This window comes from Salarias fasciatus, chromosome 13, assembly GCF_902148845.1.
Source record: "Salarias fasciatus chromosome 13, fSalaFa1.1, whole genome shotgun sequence".
Classification (NCBI taxonomy): domain Eukaryota; kingdom Metazoa; phylum Chordata; class Actinopteri; order Blenniiformes; family Blenniidae; genus Salarias; species Salarias fasciatus.
The window spans coordinates 17,930,991-17,950,107 of NC_043757.1; the positions used below are offsets into that span (position 1 = coordinate 17,930,991).

General features: G+C 42.1%; 2 protein-coding genes across 2 annotated transcripts; both read left to right on the forward strand.

Annotated features, from left to right (window-relative positions):
• The first annotated feature begins 455 nt into the window (after positions 1 to 455).
• Positions 456 to 14,197, forward strand: xpo5 (exportin 5). The gene is made up of 33 exons (XM_030107219.1): positions 456 to 673; positions 1,189 to 1,310; positions 1,402 to 1,474; positions 2,115 to 2,252; positions 2,552 to 2,734; positions 2,835 to 2,861; positions 2,960 to 3,145; positions 4,342 to 4,418; positions 4,499 to 4,543; positions 4,628 to 4,718; positions 4,810 to 4,893; positions 5,019 to 5,144; positions 5,228 to 5,318; positions 5,406 to 5,534; positions 5,809 to 5,924; positions 6,032 to 6,187; positions 6,483 to 6,524; positions 6,614 to 6,703; positions 6,815 to 7,014; positions 7,102 to 7,204; positions 7,332 to 7,513; positions 7,616 to 7,716; positions 7,808 to 7,904; positions 7,979 to 8,115; positions 8,246 to 8,343; positions 8,431 to 8,477; positions 8,686 to 8,795; positions 11,074 to 11,133; positions 11,229 to 11,320; positions 11,405 to 11,512; positions 11,598 to 11,735; positions 12,088 to 12,252; positions 12,531 to 14,197. The coding sequence occupies exons 1-33, from the start codon at positions 572 to 574 to the stop codon at positions 12,675 to 12,677; spliced, it is 3,663 nt and encodes a 1,220-aa protein (XP_029963079.1). The 5' UTR covers positions 456 to 571; the 3' UTR covers positions 12,678 to 14,197.
• Positions 14,198 to 17,637: 3,440 nt separating this feature from the next.
• On the forward strand, positions 17,638 to 18,817 carry LOC115399907 (cystatin-C-like). Its single transcript, XM_030107597.1, has 3 exons — positions 17,638 to 17,879; positions 17,968 to 18,075; positions 18,697 to 18,817. Exons 1-3 carry the CDS (start codon positions 17,664 to 17,666, stop codon positions 18,784 to 18,786), a joined length of 414 nt encoding a protein of 137 aa, XP_029963457.1. The 5' UTR covers positions 17,638 to 17,663; the 3' UTR covers positions 18,787 to 18,817.
• Positions 18,818 to 19,117: the final 300 nt, after the last annotated feature.

Consider the following 19,117-nt stretch of genomic DNA (forward strand, 5'->3'; position numbering starts at 1 on the left):
CAAAAGACTCTTTGGATGTCAAACTGGACAGCTTTATTGTCCTTTATAAGTCATAGTATGAAGTTACAGGTGCTGACAAATTGTACACGGCATAAATACTTGCATATAAAGTGTAAAACATTGAAAAATCTTACGAGGATACAAATATATAGGTATAGTGTCAAAATGTAGACGAATACATTAATGTTAATGTTCGAAGGTAATGTTCGTCACGTGACGTGACAGCTAAGTACAGATGTCTATTGATATACATCTATTGTGTTTTTTTTTAATTCTTAAAACCTTAAAGTTCAATGATCAAAGAATCCAATGAATGTCAAAATTGTTGTTCAATGACATGTCAGCGTTTTTAAAAACGACGGTTTGATTGACGCTCGTCCAGGAAACACGCTTTGACTACAACTCCCAGAATTCCTGGTCTACGGCGAGTCGGAGGTCCAAACCCGCTGCGACAGCACATTTCGTGCACGTTGGTTCGTCCCTGTGTGTGAGTCCGCTGCTCACTACAGGTGTTTTGCATAAGGGAGTTACACCTTTCGTGTGACCAGTGTGCCAGACGCTACCTGAAGTCATGGCCAACCAGGTGGCTGCTATGTGTGACCAGCTTATGAAAGCTGTGAATGTGATGATGGACGCAGAGTCAAGCCAAATATACCGTCTGGAGGCCCTAAAGGTAGCATCCATAACAGTTGCTAGCTAGCCGCTAGTTAGCCTAGCGTGTCGTTTGTAGCGCTTTTGAGGAAATAGAGCGGTGTGCACGCACAGCTGAATAACAAAGTGTGTTTTGGTAACAACGTCGTTCAGAGAGGACCACTTTGTCTCTCAGTGTTTGTTACATTTGCGGTGGTTTTTAGTAATGAACGAGCTAGCCGGTGTCTACCATGATCATCACGTCCACTGTCGGCTCACGTTCATCCATTCATGCACGAACTAACATCTGGTTGAAAAGTGATGAATCTCTGAACACTGAGATCATTTTAGTCAAGATGAATACAAGCGCCGCTGTTCACTAAGCTTGCACTCAGCATAGTCTCTCACGTTGATAGCTGATGTTATGTTTCCTATTAGACCATTGCTATCGGACATGTTAGCACGTGTACAACGATATGAACTCAGTTGATTCACTATTGTAAACTGATGAACTGCTCGTTTGTCAGTAGAGTAACATATTTTATTTTCCCTGAACAGTTTTGTGAAGAATTTAAAGAGTCCAACTCTTTATGTGTCCCATGTGGCTTACAACTCGCCAACAAAGCGCAGCCAGCTGTTGTGAGACACTTTGGGTTACAAGTCCTCGAACATGTCATCAAGTAAGTGGCATCGCGTTGACACAAGTCCAGTTCAACGGTGAATCATGAGACTTTATATCTAATTGAAATATTGTTTTTTTTCTTCTCACAGGTTCAGATGGAACAACATGCAGCAGCAAGAAAAACTCCATTTGAAGGAATGCGCCATGCAGCTGTTATTGGATGTAAGTGTGACAGTAACAGGCTGCCATCAGTAGTGCTGTAGTTTTTACCTTCCGAATAAGTTGAGACCTATAAGCAAATGTGGTAAACTCTAAAGAAGCCTGGGTGTGGATCTATTGACATCCAGCAACAGCACGGACAACGTGTCTTTCTGGATTAAATATCTGATTTGATGGACTTCGGTACATATGTGTGCTCACAGCAGGTCTTGTGCAATCCAGGAAATCCGATTGCTAGGTTAACTCCTTTTGTAATCTGTTCCAAAGTTTTAGTCGCTTAAATTTTACCACAACATTCCCTCATGTGCATTCAATGTGACGCACATTGGAGTAGACAGAAAGATAGGTGTGTTGCATAACAGCTACCATAAAAGTGTTTAGTGCACTATCTTTGTCAGTCTGTTGAGTAAGATAACATTAGATATGTCCTCGTGTGTCTACAGTGTTGAACTTTATGTAATACGATGAAATGACAGCTCGCATGTGAACATCAGAAATATACAAATAATTTAATTTCAGTTGAATTGATCAAGAATTCTCCTCGTATACACTCACAATGAAGTACCCAGTGCCATTTTATTTTCCAGTATGCAAGTCTGTATCTGAAGCGCTCACATGATGTATGTTCCTACAAACCTTTCAGGGCACTCACTCGATCCTGGAGGAGGAGAGCCATATTAAAGATGTCTTGTCACGAATCATAGTGGAAATGATAAAGAGGGAATGGCCACAGCACTGGCCGCATATGCTGAAAGAGATGGAGGATCTCACCAGCCAAGGAGTGAGTGACCTCTGCGGTGCCGGGAAAACCGTCTCCAGATCTGTGTCTTCTCCCAGCATGCATTTAATTTGAATATGTAGTAACTTGCATGAAAATGAGTCCCAGCCCAGAATGAGTCATCTTTATTTTCCCTATGACGTCTTCTGCTAAATCTGGACACATAACGATGACTTCATGTTTTTATGACACTGGTTTATAACCTGCATTATATCTTGTTCTTTTTTTTTTCAGTGGTTTTCTTGTCATATAGACTTTCATTTCTTGAACATGAAATACTAATTGACTTGTTCCTTTTCTAGGAGGCGCAGACCGAGTTGGTCATGTTGATCCTTTTGAGGCTGGCTGAGGATGTGATCACTTTCCAGACGTTGCCCACTCAGCGACGGCGCGACATCCAGCAGACGCTCACCCAGAACATGGAGAACATCTTCGGTTTCATGATAGCCGTTCTCAAAGTGAAAGTCGAGGACTACCGTAAAGCGGTCAGTTTGGTGGACTAAAAGTTGATTCCTGTTGCTGAAAGCAGACGTATAACCGTGACATGACAGGAGCTGTCTGATTTCTGTGTGTTTTTGTTTCCAGAAAGGTGAACCTGGAGAAGAAGTGAATGTAAGAAAACATGGTTTTCCTCTAAAATCACCCTCTTGTAAGCTTGGATCAATTAAATAATCTGATGTCTCCTTTTGTTCTGTACTTTTCACACACAGGCCAGAGCTCACTGCCGCGTCGCTGTAGCTACACTAAACACACTCGCAGGTTACATCGACTGGGTGTCTCTGGTGCACATTACTGCCGGAAACTGTCACCTGCTGGAGATCCTGTGTCTGCTGATGGCTGAACCGGAGCTGCAGCTGGAGGCCGTGGAGTGTTTGCTCATCGCCCTCAGTCGGAAGGTAGACTTGTGAGGGGGGAAAACACAATAGTTGTCCAACGAACGTCACTCTGTTACCGTTTCTCAAATAACTGAAACAGTGTAACATCTAGAAGTGATGGACTGGCAGCTTGTCCAGGACGGAACCTTCCTTCGCCTACCTATGGATGAATACATGCCTGAGCTGTGACACATCACAGAATATTCCGAGCTATACTGCCACCATGTGGCCATGTATCACATTTCTATCGATCAATTAATAATTTACAGGTATTGATTTTTTTTTTTAATGTGTATTTTCAACTTTTCTTGGCCTCTCATCAGACGCTTGTACAGTTCATGGACTGAATGTACGTATTTATGAGCCCTATTTAAAGCTAATGAGAGAGAGATTGCATGTCAGCTGCCCTTTCACAAGGGGAGCTACATATAATCCACATCAGACTCAAACTCTATTCCTGACTGTCCTTCTGATCGTTAACCATTTAGACCCTTGTTCAGAGACCCACAGTTATGAGCCGCTGGCAGAGCAGCGTGCTTCTCAAACATCAAAACCAAAACTGCACCTTTTAAAAGAAATATAATAATGTGGCAGATGTTGTCTTGAATATTGAACTTATTGAGAACTTTTGAAATCAATGACACCTCATTTATAAAGCACATTCATGCAGGGACCATAACTTGAATTTAAAGTGTATCACAAATTATTGAAGTGATGTCGAGAAATTGAATATAAAAGGATTAAGACAAATTCTAAAGTGACAGATGCAATGTAAAAACCACATAAAACTAAACATGTATAAAAACAATAGTGTGGATCACAGTTACATGTGCATATATCTGATTTGAAAGATCCTGCTAAGACTAATGTAAGATAACATGTTAAGACACATTTAAATTGCTGCTAGTCATGAGCTTGTGTAATTTTATCAGCGTACCTGAACATTTCTACGTCAAGACAGGAATTGCTAAATTTCCGTAATTCGTACCTTTTCTCAGTCGGTCAGCATGATTTAGATCCAGCTGTATCTGTTTCTAAACTGAGATAAGGAGACTGATTTTGGTAAAGCTGTGCTGTCTTCAGTTAGGTATGAGTTCCAGATAATCTAGGAAATTTAGTTTGGACAATTCATGGTAAAACCTTACAGGATTTTCATGAAGTGGTCATTCATATTAAACTGAGAGAAAGAACTCATCAATCATGGCATTCTGCTTCAGGGAAAACTGGAGGAGAGGAAGCCATTCATGCTGCTGTTTGACGACACGGCGATCTGCTACATCCAGGCTGCAGCTCAGTAAGTTCAGCTGCTCCTGATGATCATCTTCCTGCACGTTTCTGGTATTTCACTGCTCACTGGATGCTGTGTGCTCACAGGTCAGCAGATGGGCTCGCGATATGTAAGAAATCCCCCGATTCACAGTAAGTATGATGGTGCATCTTCCCAAATCAGGTTTGGTGGCACAGCACATTTGTCCGTGACTTGTAATTTTCTTCTTCTTTCAGAGCGGTGGAAGTGGTTGAGCGACGCTACATTTTCTTAAAGCGGCTGTGCCAGGTCCTGTGCGCTCTGGGTGGACAGCTCTGCCAGTTGGTTGTGAGTTTTACAGTCTCGCCTGCAGTCACATGATTTTCATATTCTTTTTTTTTTTCGTTTGACACTGAGGAAGATGCTGGTCTCTCCTCAGGGTTCAGATGTCGATGTCGAGGTACCTGCAAACCTTGGCAAGTACATGGAGGCCTTGTTAGCGTTCACCACACATTCCAGTCAGGTGAGACGGATCATGTTTTATTTATCATCCAGCATTTTCCACTAAAATATTTTAGTGAGAGGTGCAGTTTGAGTGATAGAAATAGTTTAAAAAAATATCTGAGTGTTTTGCTTTCTTCTGTTCAGTTTTTGAAGTCGTCCACCCTGCCGACGTGGGGAGCTCTGTTCAGACACGAGACTCTGTCGAAGGACGCGGTTGTTGCGCAGATGGCCATCCAGTACGTCCGGGCGTCCATGGACAACCTCGTCAAGGTGAGACAGCGAACAAAGAGCATTCACAGTCCAAATGTAAGCCAAAGAAAATGTTGCCACTTGTCTGGTCTCTCGCTCCACAGACTGGGTTCCCTTCCAGGAACGACAGCCCCAGCTGCGAGTACTCCCGTGTGGACTTTGACAGCGACGAGGACTTCAACTCCTTCTTTAACTGTACGCGCTCTAGCTTAACAAACGCTTAGGATATGATGACTTCTTTGATTCCGTGTCCTCACGTCATCGTGTCGTTTCGCTTCACAGCTTTTCGAGCTCAGCAAGGGGAGGTTTTGAGGATTGCATGCCGTGCAGTCCCTCTCGAGGCTTTCCAGATAGCAGCCGAATGGTTGCAGTTCCAGATCACCAGCCCAATCGACACCGGGGATGCAACAAGTACGTGTTATTTCTTTCCCTTAGTGTTTGATAGCTTTTGAATTTTGTGCGCGTCTGTGTAATTTGCATAACTTCATGAAATATACAGCGTCATAAGAATAATTCAGCTTGGGAAGAAGTAACAGCTGGTTGGAGTTGTCAGGATATTTGGGCGTGTTGGATGTTATAATATCAGGACCCAAGTTGTGTGTTTTCATTGATTGTGATGATGTTATTTAAGACGTTTGTCCAGACAGATCAACTGCATAGATTTAACTGAATTTCTCATCACCAGCTAAAAGCACCGGGGGCCTTTGCTCTCTCCTGTCTCCATCGGTGGTCCAGTGGGACGCCATGACGGTCTTCATGGAGTGCGTCGTTTCACAGATCTTCAAAACTCTGGAGGAGGAGGTGAGGAAAATATCTTCAGTCTGATAAAGTTAGGAAACAAATTAAACGTTAAGCGGGCTGTCCCAATGTGAGGACTCACGTTCCCTCTGTTGCTTCGTGTTGTGCAGAAGCTGCCTATCGATCAGAGCATGGAGCTGCTGCAGGCGGTGCTGAACTACGACACCAAAGACCCGCTCATCTTGTCCTGTGTGCTCACCAACGTCTCCGCCCTCTTCCCGTTCGTCATACACAGACCACACTTTCTGCCACAGGTCCTCTCAAAGGTTGGCTTTTTTTTTTTTTTTTTTTTTTACTTTGATTTCAATTGGTTAAAAAGTTGTACAGCATTTAAAGTTGTTGATGGGATGATGAACATTTCCCTCAACTATTTCCTCAGTGTTTTTTAAAGATGTTTGTACGTTGGATTGCGCAGTATCTTGAAGCTTGTTGGATTAAACGGATTGAATCCATTGTGGCTGTTGCAGTATTGTCACAGTATTGAAATGCTCTTAAATGGATTCTTTTAAACACTTCTAATTAACACTAACCTCAGTCTTCATTGTTGTTTTTGCTCTGCAGCTGTTTCAAGCCATTACATTTGAGCTTGATCAGGAAATTAAGGTAAGTTGATTCATGGAGAAAAATAACGATTTTTTCTCACAAACCACTGTGTTTGGGGTTTTTAAAAAGCCTCCATATGATGTCCTCAGACACCTCGGACTCGAGCTGTGAAGAACGTGAGGAGGCACGCCTCCTCTGCTATCATAAAAATATGCCGGGATTACCCACAATTCATCCTGGTAGGAATAGTTCAATGCCATTTAACACGAATGATCAAAAAACATCACCTGAAATACACAATGAGGACGAATAAAAGTAAGCAAAAGCGTCTTTTCTTCCTGTTCCCGCAGCCCTCGTTTGACTTGTTCTACACCCACGTGAAGAAGCTGTTCGCGAGCGAAGCGACGCTGACGCACATGGAGAAATGTTGCCTGATGGAGGCTCTGGTTCTCATCAGCAACCAGTTCAAAGACTTTGCGAAACAGAAGGCTTTCCTGGATGAGCTGATGGAGTCGGTGGTGGCTGACTGGACCTCAGAGGAGATGAGACAGTGAGTTCACGCTGGAGTTCACTCACCTCTCACACCGTGTGTTAGCGAGGTTATCAACAATCATCCCGTTCTCTCTTCGTGCCTCAGCGTGCTCTGGGATCCCGTCGCCCTCCTGTCCTTCGTTGGCGCCGATCAGATGGCCGATGACCAAAGTAAAGACGCAGACAGAGCGAGCCTTAACAGAGGGCGAGTGAGTATAAGATGGAATAAGCTCATTCAGTGTGTTAGTCAGCTTTGAGGACATGCCATAGACATGAACAGTCTTCCACTTCCAAAGTGGTGATAGTTGTGCCCCTTTTTGTGACGTGTTCTTCCAGCTGAGTTTCTGTTTGTACGCCATGCTGGGGGTGGTGAAACGGGCGCGCTGGCCGGCAGACCTGGAAGAAGCCAAAGCCGGCGGCTTCGTGGTGGGCTGCACCCCGACCGGAGCTCCCATCTACAGGAACCCCTGCACGGCCCAGTTTCTGCTCTTACTGCCCAACCTGCTGGCGTTAGTCAGGTATGCAGGGGGACACTAACTGAGAGTATTTATACTTAGAAAGCTTGTACTCAGCCATTGTGACTGTTTTAACATGGTGTGTGACTGTTGTGGTCGCTGCAGGACTCACAACAGCCTGTTCCTGCCAGAAAACACGGCTCGTCTCAGCGAGGATTTCTGCAGAGCCCACGACGTGATGGATGCAGAAAAGAGTATGGTTCTTGGTAAGAGGAGCGTTGAGCCCAAGATTACGGTGGAGAGAAACATCAATGAAGTATTTTTTTTTTCTTAAAGTCTTGTATTTTCTTTCTCCAGGTCTTTCTCATAATATTCTGGATTTTTATGACTCTCCTGTGTATAAAACCAACCTGGAGCGCATGCAGGGATTTTTCACGACATTATATGAATACTGGTAAGAATCTATTTTGTTGTTTATTCCCTCTTGACCTAAATGCTTTTGGAGAATAACTTTCCTTTTCTTTGTAGCTTCCAAGTGCTGGGAAATGCAGGCGTGTCCTTGCAGCAGGAGTTTTACACCATTGAGAGGCTGGCTGAAGAGATCGCCGGCGCTGCGTTCGTCTCCCTCGACCACGTGCCCGACCACAGACTCCGCCCGATGATTCATATCCTTCTTTACTCTGTCAGTAATTTCCACCGCAGCGTTTCAGGAAGCGGGTTCAGTCAGTTTGATGTGGGGAAAACATTGATCTCCTGTCTAATTCTTCAACGCTGAAGTTTCCTTGACCAGAGTACGTTTGTTCCTGAGGCAGCTGGTGGTGTCGTGTCCGCCGGACTATTATGAGACGGTCCTCTGCCCCCTGCTGGGGCCCGTCTTCGGCTACATGATGCAGGTGAGGATCTGCACATTTCTTCAGGGACTGGATTCCACCTGTGTAATGGCTCCAAATTTATCCCGACCTCGTTCTTGTTTCTTACAGAGACTCAACGTTAAGTGGCAGGTCATCAACCAGCGAACCTCAATGAAGTAAGCTGTGTGTTCAAACCACACATTAATGTCCTAAATTTAAAGTACAATTTATTTTTTTATTATTTTTCTTCAGAGAACAAGTGGCAGAGTCATGTTTTGAAGTTTGATCAAATACTTGTGGCGATCGCTGCGTCGTTTTTTTTTTTATGTAGGAAAGAAATCCATCTTCAGATACATGTTGGATTTACTGGTGATCTGTTTTCAGTGAAGACGACGAGGAAGAGGAGGTGATCAGTCAGGAGAGCCAAGTCACGCAGGAGATGCTGGAGGAGCAGCTCGTGCGCCTCCTCACCAGGGAGCTGCTGGATCTTCTCAGTAAGTCACTGCGTCACATTGAATTATTTACAGCAGGGCGCACACAGGTGAAACCCAAAAACTTGGAATGTGATCAAAAAGGGATTATTTTTAAAGTTCGTTCCTCATTACATACAAACTTATCCCACCGTTTAATTTTTTTTGTCTTTTGACAGTTATGGCTCAGGATTATATTGTACAAGCTAAACATTAACTTATTCAAACAAATACAGGTGCAATAAAAGAAATAGAAAGTAACACGTCCAAAATTACACAAAAGTCTTGTTTTCTTCTGTTCTGTGGGAGGAAGTTAAAAGCTGTCTACTGTGACCTACCCCTTAGCTCTGAATCCTGAATTACTGATATTATCAAGTATGTAATATTAAATGCTGATATTGTGGGGTTATCTTTTTTTTTAATTGGTTTATCTACTGCACAAATAATAAATCTAATAGTTTATACATTGCAGATCCTGACATGAGAACTTGCACAGTTTAGGAGAAGTCTGTTTTTCCATTGTCTTTTAAGATACAGCTTCTCTGTATCACAGTGACTCAAACAGGTGTAGTTAAACAGTCCAATAAACGCAATCAACTTGATCCAGCTGAGACCTCGTCACTGAGAGACGTGTCTTGATTTGCTTTATGTTTAGTGCTGCTGGGCAGACGCTCTGCCTTTGTTAGCTTTACATCTGAATCAAAATGAGATGTTTATTACAGACATGAGTTGCATTTATTTAATGAATATAATGAAGCTCTAAATTGTCACTTAATAATCCTCCAAATGCAGTTCAATCACATCTCAGGTTATATTAAAGGTGCATTAAGGAGTTTGCACGTTTTATGCGAAACAGCACCCCCTGCACCCCTTGGGCGTAATGCAGCTTAGTGAAAAACTTGTGCCGTGCACGGAAGAGGGGAACTCCTTCCTCGCTCTTTTAGTAGCGCTCGAGTAAAATTTAAGTTTCTTTTACCTGGTGGAGTCTGTGCTGGAGCTGTTTCAGTGCTAGAAGCCAGTCTTTTCTTACTTTCTGGAAGATCCTGCTCAGTTGCTGCTCACTAAGCATCTGGCGGAGTAATGGCGGACAAAACGAAACCTAACTAAATCAGGCCAGCCGGAGCGCGCATTACGTCATTCCTTTCAAATTCTCCCCAAAAAGATTCTGGTGCCGGACCGGCACTGCAACTTTCAAGTGACAATTTAGCGCTGTTAGAGGTACTTGTAATGAATATGTCAGGGCACATTGTACACATCATTAAAAATGTGTAACATATTTATGGTGGAAAATAAGTATTTTTAAAGTTGAAAACTCCTTAATGCAGCTTTAATGCCAGGTTCCAGAAACATCAGGAAGGTGCAAATATCAGCTCTAATTTCCAGATGGAGCTGAGACTCTACTGGGGTTATGTTGTAAACAGGGCCCTAATGACATGGACATGTAATATTAAGACAAAGAACTTGTGAGGACAAAAACTTCCTAGAAGTCTAAACATGTCGCAGCTAGAATCGAAAACCTGACAAATTTGTGTGTTATAAATTAAAACTTGTATCTGAATATTTGTTGCTTTTGTTAAAAAAAAAAAAAAAGTACGGTGAAGAGAATTCTACATGCTTAAACTGCTTTAGAATTGATACAGAAGACAGTTATTTTTCAGTGCTCGGATCGTAAACCTCTGGTTCTGGCTGCTCTGCTTTTAGCCTGCAATTCTTTTTCTTCTTTGGTTTCTTCCCCACATTAGCCCTTACGCTTCTTTTCGCCCGTCCCTCAAAAATTTCTCTGACACGCTGAAATCCTTTCCTCTTACTCTGTTTTCATTTTGTATGGTTTATATATTTATATGTATTTTTAAAAAGTTTCCTGCATATTTTGCTGGGAGCTTTTTCACATCGGCAACATTGTGCTTCGCTATAAGTCAAAAAAACCAAACACTGCCATCTAGTGGTCTTTCTATGTATTTGCAAATGAAACAAGTAATGGTTTATAATAATAAATAGGAATGTTTTAAACCTAATCCATTTACATGTGTCTTTTATCTAATATGAACTAATACAGCACTTACTGTTTGTTTTTACTTTCTGAGTATATCTTTTTCTGTTTGTCAGTGTTAAACTGTTGAGCAGAAATGGCCAAAATACTGTAGGCGTTGTTGTTTTAGTGTTCTGTGAAGAGAGGGCATCAGAAAATATGAGGTGTGCGGTGCACAACTGCCTGATCAGCTTTTACTCCAAGACTTGGTTATGTAGTGCAAAACTGAGTTATGATCGGCTCCCGATATTCATCATCTCCCTCCTCCCGCAGCGGTGAGCTGCATTTCCAGAAGAGTTCCTGAACCTGCGGCGAATAAGGAGGAAATAGATGGTGAGAGTCAAATCTAAAGACATGAAAGCTGCAGTGATATTTAGATTTTTGGTTTGATCTTTTTTTGTTTGTTTGTTCAAAACTTGCTGTCATAGAGGAAGAAATGATGGATTCAACGCAGACGCCGTCGACCGCCCAGCCCACCGAGGAGCTGACCGAGTTGGGGAAATGCCTGATGAAGCACGAGGTCAGAGCCAGACGTCTGGTGAAAAGCACAGCCAGAGAAGCCTGCTGTTTCTAAACGCCGTTGTTTCTGTTTGGATTCTCCCAGAACATCTACATGTCCCTGCTGACTCTGTCCTTCACCTCACTGTCCTGGAAGGACGCCACCAACTGCCATCGCACCGCCTCCATGGTCTGCTGGACCCTCCTGCGACAGGTAGCACGCCTATTTCCACAAGCTCAGCTCAAATTTTTTTGTTTCAAAATCGTCTCATTTCTCTTCTCAATCTGCCTCTCTTCAGGTTGTGGGGGGAAATCTCCTCCCCGAAGCCGTCACGTGGTTTTATACCAGCGTTCTCAGGGGCCTTCAGGTTCACGGGCAGCACGAGGTCTGCAACTCCACCCTGTCTCTGCTGGCCATGCTCATCTACGAAAACTTGGTGAGGTTCCAGCCCGGTCCGTAAAACAGAAGTCTAAAGACTGCAGCTAGTGATTGTAGTGTTTGATGGAACCGAATATAAGGAAATGGTCAAAAATCACTTTTTCTTTCAGTTGAAACAACTTTTTCCTTTAACTTTATTACATTTTGCATGTGAAGTGTCATCCAATAACTCATCTATTTTCCGTACTTTCTAATATACTAGAGTAATATTGCTCCGTATTAAGGTGAAGATGTTCTTTCTCTGTCGACATTTTCAGTCATGCTGCTTTTATAGAGTCTGGAAGGATTTTTTTTAACCTAATACTTTGGACTGAACCTCATGAACGGCCCTCTCTCTCTCTCTACTCCAGCGGCCGCGATACGTTGAGCTGCACGCGGTGATGATGCAGATCCCCAACATCAACGTGGAGGCTCTGGACCAGTTTGATCACAGGCTCCTGGACCCCAACGCCCAGAAGGTCGGAGACAAGAAGAGAAAAGACCAGTTCAAGAAGCTCATCGCGGGAACGGTCGGGGTAATGTCACCTTCAGCCACTAGAGGGCAGCGCCTCTCTTATTAAATCTCAGTGGAGCAGCACATCAGAAGTGACTAGAGACACTGGTCTAATAGCGCAGGCCATTACTCAGCAGTGTGTATCCGGCTGTGTTGTAAATCTTCTCTGTGCAGCAGGGAAAAAAAAAAAAAAAAAAACCCCGCAGCAGCTCGACGAGGATGTACAATCTAACGAAATCCCCTCTTGTAGGTCTTCGGTCTCTGAGTTTAACGTCTCCCCTCCTCTCCTCTCCCCTCCAGAAAGCTCTGTGCCAGCAGTTCAGGAAGGAGGTTCACATCCGCAATCTTCCATCACTCTTCAAAAAGCCGAAGCCCGAGAAGGAGGTACTGAGCAGCGAGGACCTGGGCCTGACGGCCCTCTTCTCCCCCAACGCCGACGCCCTGTGAGAACACGCCGCGGCGCCAGGAGACCTCAGACCCAACCAAGACCACGAGGAGTTCCCCTCCACCCAGCCGGAGCAGCATCTCACACATCTGTCTGCACTCCTCTCTTTCAAGAAGTCGTGTCTACTCCCGATCCGTAACGTGCCACAGCACCACTCGCTCATGCACACAGTGGGTCTTTCCCTCCATCATGCAGGCTAATATCACACTAGAGACCTTCAAGTTGCCACTGCGAGCTTGTATTTTCCTCTGTACATACTGAAAGGGAAGCTACATAAGCTACGATATTTTGTTGGAAATATTTCAGCTTGAAAACAAACTTTCTGTAAGATTGTATTAATGAACAGTCTTTGAAAAAACAGTATATCTGCCCTGCAGCCAATCTGTATGATTTGTTTAGACTAGGACCACGCTCCAGTTCGCCATTTTATTTTTGTGCCTTTTTTGTTTGTTTTAAATAGATCTAATTGTGCATAGACTCCACAACTTTCCCACTAAGGATGCCAAAGATTTATTGGACGAGAAACCCGCAGCTATATTTCTATTTTCAGTATAGTAAACGGCATCTTACGATATTCAAACGAGTTCAAACAGTTAGCCACATAGCTAGCCAGTCATAACTGGCTGAAGGACGAATGGCTTCGTGTTTTGTGACCATAAAGCTGCTGTCAGTGCCGCCTAAAAACAGGACCTGGTGCACATTTCTCTATTTACAGTTTGTCTTACTGGAGACGCTTCATTGTGAAGGACATGCTTAACGGTACCTTAGGTGGCAAGTTTTAAGATGAGCAGATGAAATCGACCTCAATGGTTATCGTACGTTTCAATATGAGCAAACGTCATTGTTTGGTTTTAGAAGATGATCACACTGCAGGTTAGGGCAATGACTGACTTTTTGTTTTTAATTCAAATCAGCACAACTTTGGTGGCTCGAGTACCGCTTCGATCGCTTATTTATTGCATATCTTGTTACAAATAATGGAGCTGCAGTTTGCGCAAGAACACTCACCACATGTTCGAGAGGACACGGTTGTGTTTGAGACATCTAATGATCGAATTTAGAAGTCAATACTTGTAGCTGAATCCAAGTCTACTGGATTTTTTGTTTGTTTTAACATATCCCCATCTTTATGCTTCTGTTGGTTTTGCAAAGAAAAATGAACTAGCACTACATTCCGTCTTTGTCCATGAAACTTTCTTTATTATTTGTTGTAATTTTCTGTTTCCCCCACAGTTTGGAGTGTAGAATCAGACCAAAATAGATCAAAGTGTCAGAAAATTTAGCATTTCCGATGCAGTTTTACTGAAAAGAGGTTGATGTCGTATTTGTCTGAAGTAGAAACATTTGTGAGCCTGTCTTTTTATTTCCAATAAGGTAGTTTATTCATTTAGTGATGACTGTTCTCATGTGGCCAATTGTTAAAAACGCTCGTTCAACACTAAAAATGTCTGTACAAAGGAGAAAATAGACTTTTTCAAATGTGTAGTGTGGTTTCTATTTTTGTTTTTTTTAAATAAAAGAATTTCTGTAAAATGTGTTCCTTTTTTTTTCTTCACTGAAAAACAGAATAAAGATTCAAACTACATGTATGAATATAATTCAGACACCTGGACCACAAATTAAGACACAGCTTTAAGTGTAGTTTTCTTTTAGTTTAAGAAATCACAAGTAGAAAACATTTTGGCCAGTCCATTGAAATAAATGGAAAATATTTCTAAATTAGAATCATTCTGGAACAATCTTCAAACACAAAGAATAAGAAATTATTCTCAGACATTTTATTATTTGCACTGAAATCATTTACTTTCCTCTGCTAGTATTTGTTTTCGTCATCCCCAACTTATTGTTAAAAATGTTAGTGTTACTCTTTTATTAGGCTGTCTTAACAACAGACACACAATCACAGGTAAGCTGACTACAGCCTGCCCATTACTGCAAACATTATAGGATGGATTGACTGTTGATCCTGTGTCAGAAATTGTATTGAAACAGACGATAACGGCAATTAAAATATTTGCTTTTATATCATACAATACCTAGAAACAGATGTTACTGTAAAATAAAGGCAGGAAGCAAAAGACTAAAAGATAATGTGTATGGATTAAATCAAGTCTGGTACTGGACCTGTTTGTTGTTCATGCTTTTCACACATTGAGGTTATTTTTGCTGATCTGGTATACGTTAGTGGTGATAACACACAATGTTACTTGTGTATTTTTGGGTGGAGAAATATTGCAACAAAGGACAGATGCAGAGACAGCGTTAGTGGTTCAAATTTGAGCAGGAAGGGGAAAAACAGGAGAATTTTCTATTTGTCAGCAGTCAAAATACTGAATAAAAGAGAAAATATGTTGCACAGTACTAGCTGACTGTGATATCTTAATTTCAGTTATTAGAAGAAGGGTGGAGGTGTCACTCTGGTGGTCGTTCAGGGGTCAGACCAAGAAAATGGTGACATGAAAACTAAAAAAAATTACTCTTAATGTCTCCTTGTATAAATACAGTGTTGGAATTTTCCTTTAACTAAAACCCGAAACAACCTGAAATTTAAAAGAAAAATACAATTTAAAAAATGTGAGATTTTCTTGAATGAAACGCAGTTAAATTCTGCATGTCATATTTGTGTTTGCCAAAAATTAGTCAGTTTTATGATGAATTCTTCTGACAGGACCTGCTGGAAAGTCACACAGTGTGTGTGTTTTTACAAATTCACCCAACGAAGCAGAAATTTACAATCTATCCTAAATAGCTATAAACAAGGTAGTTTGCTCTCACTTCTCCTGTTGAGAGCTCATTTATCTTCGCCACTGTTACTAACATAATGCAATTTCATATCAATAAAATTCTCAATAAATTTAAAGTAAGTCTTGACTGAGGGAAGTCCATCACAGTATGGATCCATAGTTGACCACTTCTTCAGTTTTCCCTTCACCAGTTTTAAAAGATCACTAAAAGTGAGCAACATTAGCTTTCATTTTTAAGAGATGGATATGTGGTTCTGATACTATAAACGAATTGTGGACTACAGGAGAAATTTATGGAGGACTTTACGAAATCATGAATCATCTGTTCATATTGCTGGACAACTCTTTAACAGTCTGATAAATAATCAGCGTATTTACTTATAATGAGAATATAGCCCTTTATTGAAGCTCGACTACAGGCTTGTCTTTCCTGACAAGTATTTGGACTTCGAGAAGATCCTTTTCCACAGAGTGGAGTCGTGCCGTCACCCTCCTACACTATTGTCTCAAGATTTTGGATCATCAATACTTTTAAGCAATTTCTTTGGTTGTTGTGTATCTTTAGGTTTGCTCACATGCACTAAAGTTGCTTTTCTTTCTTGTTTTCTGAGGAAAATTGGCCTTTCAACAGCCGCCTCCTTCAAACTCTCTCATTATTTTGATATGAGCAGGAGACATTCCTCACTATTTGTCACACAGCAGTAGTTTATAACGTTTATAAAGAATGCTTGCAAACTAAATATGATAAAATCAGCTTGTTCTTCCCCTTACTAAACATTCATCAATCATAACCAAAATAACTACAACCATTGGCCTTGCCTTTAGTGGTTTAAAGAAAGATAATTCATTCATGAGGTGAAGACAGCCATTTCCGATACTGTACCAGATGACTCACAACATGGCAGTTCAGACGAAAAAAACAACTGGAGGACGTATGTAGGGAGAAAATAAAACTTTAAAATGTATTTGGTAGCATCGCACTTTGTCACAATTTCCAGTTGGTACACGCACTTTTGTCTTAAATATCGAGAAACAGCTCAAAATAAAGTGATCATGTCAAAAGAATAATTGATTTCACATTAGGTAGAAGCTTCCCTGGCAGCAGTCGGAAGGTTGAGTGCATATGGATCTCTGGTTTCCTCTAAAGAAAATAAAATAAACTGCCATGTGCCTTAATGTTTTGGAGTTTTCGAAAATAAATACTTTATGGAATAGCTAATATGTATTCTGTCCTCCCGTTTTGAAGAATTTAGCTGATAACCTCTCCTGGAGTGCGCCAGCCTTCACCTGCAGTGTTCGACACACACCACAAACTCTATTTTGTATATTTCAGTGCTTAAAGTTCTAACAGGCCCTATGTTGGCCTGCTGTACTGTTGCCTATTTCACATGATCTGAAACATTGTGAGGACAGAGTAACAGTGCTATTTGACATCCTCAAACACAATCTTATTCAATAACTTGGGAATAGATAGATAGATAGATAGATAGATAAACAGTGGTGCCGTTCCTTCCCACAGAGAAAGCATAGAAAAGCCTAAGTCAAATTCCTTGTTGTAAATAAAGATTATTAGGCCTGAGATTGTCTTGTTGTGTTCACGCTAATTTCAAATGGTACAAACAAATGAAACACCCCAATGTTCTCAAATTAACAATCATGTGATAAACTTTAGCAAACTTCAGTTATGTTGATCCAAACACAGAACACACACAAAAAGAATATTTAGAAGATAATAGAATATAATTACAGCTGTTTTCAATTACACCACTATTGGATCAGTGAGAGGAAACTTCATATTTAAATAGATGGACAACACCTTAGAAAAATATGTATAATTTGAGAAAACTTTAACAAACTGAAAGCACGTGTGTCAGTGAAACACAGAAAATGACGCATTTTGAAAAATATAAAACTATACTGATTACTGTTGAACCTATAACACTACAGTCTTGTGTATGGCAGCATCCATGTACTGATGGACTCAAATGCACCTCAAACGTGACCTTTTGTGTTTTTACCGTAAAAAAAGAAATGAAAAAACAGACTACCGTCATGTCATGAGTGTTTACAGTTCCCTAACACGTGGCTTTGTGTATTTCAGAGCGTTACTTTCAGGGAGGTGCGGCTCCTCCTGATTGATTCCAATCAGCAGACTGGCCTCAGGTGCGCGCGCGCTCCGGGTCTTCAAACCGGGCTTTGAGCCGCTCGGCAGCCGGAACCCGTTCAGCCTCCCCTGGGTTCAGGATGTTTGTCTGGCTCTGCGTGTTTCTCTGCGCCTGGGGCACCGGCGGCTCGGCTCGGGCCCCCGGCGGACTGCTGCTGGGCGGGCCGCGCCGGGTCCCGGTGGACGGAGCTCCGGTCGTGTCCGCCGCTCGGTTCGCTGTGGCTCAGTTCAACAAAGTCAACGAGGAGGAGCGGTTCGCCTACAAACTCATGAACATAACATCCGCCAAAATGCAGGTAGAGCTTAAAGCAGGAAGTCTAACATGCAGTATTTTTCTTTATAAATTCTTTTTTTTTTTTTTACATTTCAATGTTGTTTATGCAGGTGGTCGCGGGAGTGAACTACTTCCTGGACGCGCTGCTGGGGCGCACGGTGTGCGGCAGGAGGAGCGCGGCTGACGCACAGCGGTGTGCTCTCCATCCTGAACCCAAGGCAAGTCCGACAGCCCCGGTGCTGCACCGGAGAGCGGGGCATCGTCTCCAGTATTCTGCCCCTCAGATCTCCTCTCACATCACTGGACGTGCGTCAAACCTCCCAGTCCATTACGTCTGGTTTGCGTTTACCATTTGAAAAATGCAGACTTGTGCTTAAAATACTGTTTTTATCAGGTGAAACAATCAGGATGTCATCTGATAGGAACACTTTTCTTTCTAAATTGTGTAGAATCTGTCTGGGATTACACGAAGAGAAGGATTTCATCAAGCCATCTATCTTCAGAAGTTGTGATGTTTGGAACATCCTTCTGGCAAACTTAATCCTAAAAAAGGGGGGGGGGGGGGGGGGAAATGGGTGCAGATGTACTGAGAATAAAAACAAAAGGTATTTGGAAGTCACAAAATACCTTCCTGCTCATTTGATTAAAAAAAAAAAGACTTATTACCCCTTTAATTTTGAAGGCATTATTAATGCCTAAATTAGAATCATTGAATCATTGAAATTAGAATCGTGCGCCAAAATGTTGAACTGGTGGAAACTTTCTTGTTTCTGTTGAGTGGAAATGTACTGTTTTTTGTCAAGGTGTAACAGGATGCACTAATTTGCTGTTTATTTCAGGAGTGCCAGTGCCTCTTCGTCGTTACTGACATCCCCTGGGAACATTCTCGTGTACTCACTCAAAATAAGTGTCACCTGAATAAAAAGTAATATCATGTTGTGTTTGCCACCGCTGCTGCTGCTGTTGTCAAGTAAACAGTTACCCGTGAGCAGTGTTTTTAGTGTGTTCATCTCCGATTCCAGAAAGAGAGCTTATTAGCATACTGTGCACACCCTGAATTTATAATAGCACGATCACAAACCAGTGATTTCATTGGCTCCCATCAATGCCACTTGTTCCAACACTTTGGGCTGAATAAGTTCAGTGACCTGCACTCACACTGCATTGTATTGGGCAAATTTTGGCATAATTATTCCAGTGAGTGACCAGGGCAGCTTTACTGTGCCTCATCTCTCAGTGTGTGTCCTGGCAGCTGTACGG

Bases quoted from the DNA above. Each gene is read 5' to 3' on its own strand.
- xpo5 (XM_030107219.1), top strand. From the start codon at position 572: ATGGCCAACCAGGTGGCTGCTATGTGTGACCAGCTTATGAAAGCTGTG. The intron at 4,544-4,627 runs GTAAGTATGATG...TTCTTCTTTCAG, and splicing joins AAGAAATCCCCCGATTCACA to AGCGGTGGAAGTGGTTGAGC. The intron at 8,478-8,685 runs GTAAGCTGTGTG...ATCTGTTTTCAG, and splicing joins AACCAGCGAACCTCAATGAA to TGAAGACGACGAGGAAGAGG.
- LOC115399907 (XM_030107597.1), top strand. From the start codon at position 17,664: ATGTTTGTCTGGCTCTGCGTGTTTCTCTGCGCCTGGGGCACCGGCGGC. The intron at 17,880-17,967 runs GTAGAGCTTAAA...TTGTTTATGCAG, and splicing joins TAACATCCGCCAAAATGCAG to GTGGTCGCGGGAGTGAACTA. The intron at 18,076-18,696 runs GCAAGTCCGACA...TGTTTATTTCAG, and splicing joins CTCTCCATCCTGAACCCAAG to GAGTGCCAGTGCCTCTTCGT.